Here is a 6,000-nt window from a genome sequence, read left to right as displayed (position 1 = left end):
AAAAAAAAAAAAAGGTAACAATTGAGGATTAAAAAAAACAGCCACCAGAAAATATAATTTTACACATCTATATGAGGAATTGATATAATTAAGAATGGAATATTGGGGTGCCTGGGTGGCTCAGTCAGTTAAGCAACTTATTCTTGATTTTGGCTCAGGTCATAACCTCAAGCCTCAAGCTTGATCCTGAGATCAAGCCCCAAGTAAGGCTCCACGCTGGGTGTGGAGCCTGCTAAGGATTCTCTCTCTCCCTCTCCCTCTGCCCCTCCCGACCGCTTAAAAAAAAAAAAAAAAGAATGGAATATCAAGTATTCTGCTGGTCAGTGTCTCAACATCAATCCCTCCTTCCATTGCTAAATCCATTATGATTCCAAATTTCAAATACACTCCCCAGTATTTACTAATTTCTTACTAATGTAACTAAAGTAACATATAAAGTATCGTGGAATATATGCATGTTACTAGTAACAACCAAGCTTTTTACAGTACTTTCTTTTCTGTCACATAACTTTCTTTTCTATCATTTAAATCCAAGATATCAAAATATAATATGTATACTCCAAATAGTATTTTCACATTATTAAATTATGTTTTCAAAATAGGACTAATACAAATTAATATATAAGTTATATATTAAAAATATTTAAGTCCAATTCTGCATTAAAAAATGTTCTTTTATCTTATGGTTAATAAAGTATTTGGGTTATCTTATGTTAAAAGTTGATGTATCTGGAATAAAAAAACTGGACTTTCAAACTTCCTAAGATGGACTACTATGTTTACAAAGCAGAGTTACTCTATACTGAACAATGCCAAAACCAGATGAAAAATGATAAAGCAATGATCGCTTATTCATTCACCAAAATGCTGCTATACATGTCTGAATAATAAAAACATCCTAAATTGATCTGAGCCTTAAACAAAGATATATATAATTGCTTAGTCACAATTTTGGTATAAAATGAATAATCAGATTGTTACATAAATTAAAATCCAATAAAGCTCTGATATGTCCAATATGTTTGGCAGCAATCATTTTAATGTTTCTTTCCCTTTTTTCTACTGGGAACCAAAACCAAAATATTTTGTTTAGAACCCGAACCCTATGAAAGTTTTAAAAAGACAAGCATCAAAAATCATATCCACAATCTAAGCTACTACCTCCTTAATTTCATTGGAAAATGTTTTTTAAAGTTCCATTTATAACAATGTAATTAATGTAATGTTAATTAGACAATAAGTTAAACAGACTATTTTAAAACTGAGGATTTGGGTTAAGAATCAACATTCATGATCCCTTCTAGCCCGTAAATTCATCTTCTTGGGGCCACATTAATATTATCCCTGCTGAGTGTCCCTGCTGTTTGCTAGTCTTATAGGAGGAGAAGCAGATTGGAATAAATACATTAGACATGCAATGCAACAACGGGTAAAGGAAAAAAAAAAAGCCACACTTAAAGGAGATAAAGCAGTATTTTGTTTTGTACCGTCAACACAACTCACCTGGAGGGTTTCTATTTGTTTTCTGATACTGTTGTTAGATGGCATCTAAATAAAGCAATGTGAGACAGCAAACATAAACATGAGATGCAGCACATGCATGTTAGATGAAAATAAGCACAAAACAAGACAGCTCTTCACCAAGGTCTCTATTTAGAAGAAATTTGAAAGTTCCAAGATAGTGGCCAGAAACACTAAGGAAAAAAATCCTGTAATTCGGGCATCATGGGATACATCTATAATACTCGAACTAAGAGAAAATAGTTAAATTTTTAACTACCTTAAATTTTCCTCTCAAAGCACTGCATTTGAGTCTGAGCAAGTGTAAATTTTTAAAATAAGCATGCACTATAGAAAAAAAAAATCTTCAAATTATTTCTATAGGATATCTACTCTTATTATCCCCAACCCCACCCCTCTCCAATTATTCTTCAGAAACTTTGCAATCATTTTTCACACAGTGACCTTAACTGATATAAAGATAGGGAACTAGGAAACTACCAAATTCTGTTTAGGACAAAAATAACAGATTTAACATTTTCTGTGAATATAAATGGATGCTTTCTCATGCTAGTTATGGGCCTATAGGACTAAAGCCCATTTCTCATGGTTGCCAACTTCAAAAACTAGTACGGTCATTTATAAAAAAGTGAACAATATTAAAGTGTTTTGAAAATGTATCCTATTTATTCTTATGGCTCTAGAGGATAATGCCTTTTAATATCCCAGAATTATAGCCAAGTATTTTCTGAAAATATTCAGTACAGCAAAATTCCTTACAGTCCATTAAAAGGTAACAGGTGGACCTCAAAAAGCAAAAGTTATGGAACTGAATGGATCTAGATGTAGATCCTATCTCTATCACTTTTTGGCTCCCTGAACACGGGTTAGTTATCTTCTTTCAGCCTCTTTTACAATAAGAATTAAGAGATACTATATTTAGAGCATCTAGCATATGGTAAATATTAATAAAAACCACCTTTAAGAAGTCATAAGTCTAACAAATGAAAAACTGTTATAGTTCTTTTTGAAATCAAGAGGTTACTTGAATCTCAAAACAAAATCACTTTAGGGCGCCTGGGTGGCTCAGTTGGTTAAGCGACTGCCTTCGGCTCAGGTCATGATCCTGGAGTCCCGGGATCGAGTCCCACATCGGGCTCCCTGCTCAGCAGGGAGTCTGCTTCTCCCTCTGACCCTCCTCCCTCTCACGCTCTCTGTCTCTCATTCTCTCTCTCGCAAATAAATAAAATCTTAAAAAAAAAAAAATCACTTTAGGCCTTTATCTTGAACCAGTTTTTCCTATATATAAAACAAATAAATTATATGTTACAACAGATAACTAGTGTAGGTTTTTTTCCTGCATACTTAATGCCTTACCTCAACTGTAGTGTAGCCACAGTATCTAAAACTTAATAAATAGGAGTCAATTCATAAAATTTCTGCTGAATAGAGCCTTAATGTAAGTTAAGGGTTAATGGCCAAGACAACTATATTCCAAATATTCATGCTAAGGTGGCTCTTATCTCCTTTAGCCTGGCAGATTGACATTGCCATTAATGAAAATGAACAATATGCCAGAAATATTTAACAGGAGGTAAAGGTTCAAAGAAAACAGCATTTTAAATGAAAGCCTTAAGACAAAAAATAAAAGTTAAGGTACTGCGAAAGAACTGCAAATATGTTAGGTGAAAACGTATATATATAAAAACTCCAACAAGCAACAGAAAAGTATGAATTGTCATGAAACAAAGCAACCTTTCAGGAAACACTTAATGCAGGTCTACAAATTTTTTATTAAAATTATGGAAAATCATACCACCCAGAAAATGATCAATTCCCTTTCAGTCCCTGTATCTGTATGAATTTTTCAAAATGAGGACAGAAAACAGTTTAATGCAATTATTTAAATAAAACCTATTTTCTGGTTGCATGACATAAAAAGTTTAATAAGCTCTATTTGGTCCTGAGAATTTTCATAAAGAAAGCAAAGAGAGTATGAATAATATTGATGTGTATCTAGGAGAAACATAACCAAAAATGTTTTTCAAAGACTTATATTTTCTGTATACCTCTTTAAGTAATCAAGGCACTTTTGAAAATGATATATTAAGTCATGGAAAATATATATATAGGATAATGTTGTTCAGTGGACCATTATCAAAGTGGGAAAGAAGAGCCAGTCCTATTTCTCAAATACCCCAATGACCTATAGGGTCAGAGAATAGTCATTTAATCTAGCTGTGCTTGCTTTCATTGTCTTCAAAGTATAAAGGTTTTCAATGTTATCCCTAACTCAGAGGAATAACAGGAAATGAAATGTCATGTCTGTCATGTTTCTATAACTTGTAAGCAAATATTCAAACATATCCATCTATGCATCAAAATCGTGTTCAAATCAAGCATTTACATGACATGCAGGTAAGGAGCAGTGCCATGTTCCATGTCAGACATTAGCTGAGCTCCTATCCACAGAAGAAGATCCTATTAGATCCTGCTAGCACAATATCTTGGGAAGATAAAGATCCTACTATCACACACTTTTGTTGACAACACTAAGAGAGATCGGACATGGATGTGCCAAATAGTGTTAGTAACAACTATCTCTTGAATCAAGGCAGAATCATTTCAGGAGTTTTGTATCCATGTGGAACCAACACGAGGCTTTTAGATTTGGCTGGGCATGCTTACATTAAATGTGCTTTTAGTGACATTTTATTATCAAGGCTTGTTTCATTTTCAGACTTGGGACATTACTTAATTTTCTCAAAATGAAACACAAAATAAATAACTGGAGGGTTCTGTAAGATTAATACTCTGCCAATTCTAAAGGAATTTATTTATTAACAAATATTGCTAGGTCTAAGATAATATAAACAACAGTTGTTAAAAATGTACAATTTTGCATTAAGACAAACTAAATTTTCAGTCAAAAGTTTATTCATGTCAATACATGATTCTCCACAGAAAGAAAGATGTATAAGAAAAGCAATATGGTAAAGTATTACCATTCAAATGTACCAATAATAATGAAAGTTTTATTACATACTGTTCAATATATATGCATAAGTGAATATACTACAGTCAGAATATTTACAGGTCAGAATGTGATTACATCTTACCTTTAAATGTGACAAACAGTTCTGTAGGAAAATATGCCAGTTATTTAAAAAAAACTGTTTCTGACTGACACACAAAAGGCAGGTAATTAGTGGATATAGAGCCTGTAGGAGACAGGGAAAAGGGGATTAACATTTTTCATGAAAAAGCACTGGATCTGTAAATTATATTTATTCTCATCAACAAAGAGAAGTAGATGTTTTTAGGCAGTGTTCCCATTTGTCATAAGAAGTACGATCTCATAGAGTAATCTAACAAAAAAATGATAACGGGCAAATTTTCTATAAGAACAACTCCTTAATCTATCTCATCTCATGCTTTTATTTTTCCGTAGATGCATCGCTCCTTCAACCAATACAGTGGTTAGGAACCCAGGCCCTGGGATCAAGGACAAACTGGCATTAAAATTTCAGCTTTCTATTTGCCAGGTGCATGACTTCAGGGTGGATACATTAAGTGATCCAAGGCTCGCTTTCCTAACATGTGGAGTGCTGAATAATAATTATGTATCTCCTACAGGTTTGGGAGGCTTAAAGTAACACAAAGAATGCAAAGCACTTTGTTCAATGCCTGGCACAATCACTGTTTATTCATTATTAGATTTCTATCTTAAGTGGTCAAGTATTTGTCTAATTCTCCACACTTTCTCCAAGCTGCATAAAAATTTACAGAAACTCCTTTAACATTATATGAAGTGGGTGGTTAAGTGGGGGGAGGGGGGAGCCTTAAATCTCTGAATAGAAATGATGCAATTAGACAGGCAATGGTTCCTAAATAATCTAATATTTCTGAGTGCAATTAATTATAATGTAAAATAAAGGAATTTATGGTTTAATAGGCATATAGTCAACTTCCCAAATAGTATAATACATAATTTAAAGCACCTGTCAAGACAGGTAAATACCTAGAATGAAGTCTGAATAACCTATCAACTGTAGAGCTAGTCCAATTAGGAATAGAAAGTCTTAAAAAGAGCAGGAAAAATATATAAAACTTGCTCTTATGTTGCATTTTGGATATTTTATAATACTTTGAAATCTCTCCTGAATTCATAAATCAATTATTCTAACTCCTAATGAAATACTGAAAGGTTTGAATGTTTTTCAATACCAATGAATGCTTCTTTCTGGAGCTCAGTTCAAAAGTAGTCTGATAAAGCATCTCCACAAAATTTTTCAAACAGGGAACATTCACTTCATTTTTAACAGCCTAGAAAGATAAAAGAAAGAAAGAAAATGGTTACAAACATTAGATAAAACTATACAAGAAGTACAAGAAATTTCTGTAAGGTTTGAAATCGGTTAATAATTCACGACTATCTCAGCAAAATCCTGCAAACTGCCAAATGACCAACTTGTTCAGTAAATAAGAGGAAGTTGGCCC

General features: G+C 33.0%; 1 protein-coding gene and 1 long non-coding RNA gene across 2 annotated transcripts in view; one reads left to right on the top strand and one right to left on the bottom strand.

Annotated features, from left to right (window-relative positions):
• FRYL (FRY like transcription coactivator) overlaps positions 1 to 6,000 on the bottom strand; it is a 242,644-nt gene that overhangs the window by 85,293 nt on the left and 151,351 nt on the right. The window contains exons 12-14 of the mRNA XM_081812875.1: positions 5,728 to 5,826; positions 4,620 to 4,721; positions 1,342 to 1,548 (exon numbers count right to left, since the gene is read on the bottom strand). Coding sequence (XP_081669001.1) covers positions 1,342 to 1,548; positions 4,620 to 4,721; positions 5,728 to 5,826 — 408 coding nt within the window. The remainder of the gene's footprint in view (positions 1 to 1,341; positions 1,549 to 4,619; positions 4,722 to 5,727; positions 5,827 to 6,000) is intronic.
• The window catches only part of LOC145720199 (uncharacterized), a 204,006-nt gene that overhangs the window by 150,097 nt on the left and 47,909 nt on the right, over positions 1 to 6,000 (top strand). The gene's annotated exons all lie outside the window — the stretch shown is intronic.

The sequence above is a fragment of the Leptonychotes weddellii genome, chromosome 2, assembly GCF_054177405.1.
Source record: "Leptonychotes weddellii isolate Sample4059 chromosome 2, ASM5417740v2, whole genome shotgun sequence".
NCBI classification, from domain to species: Eukaryota; Metazoa; Chordata; class Mammalia; order Carnivora; family Phocidae; genus Leptonychotes; species Leptonychotes weddellii.
Note: the sequence above shows the minus strand (reverse complement) of the source record. Positions and strands in the feature narration are given on the sequence as shown.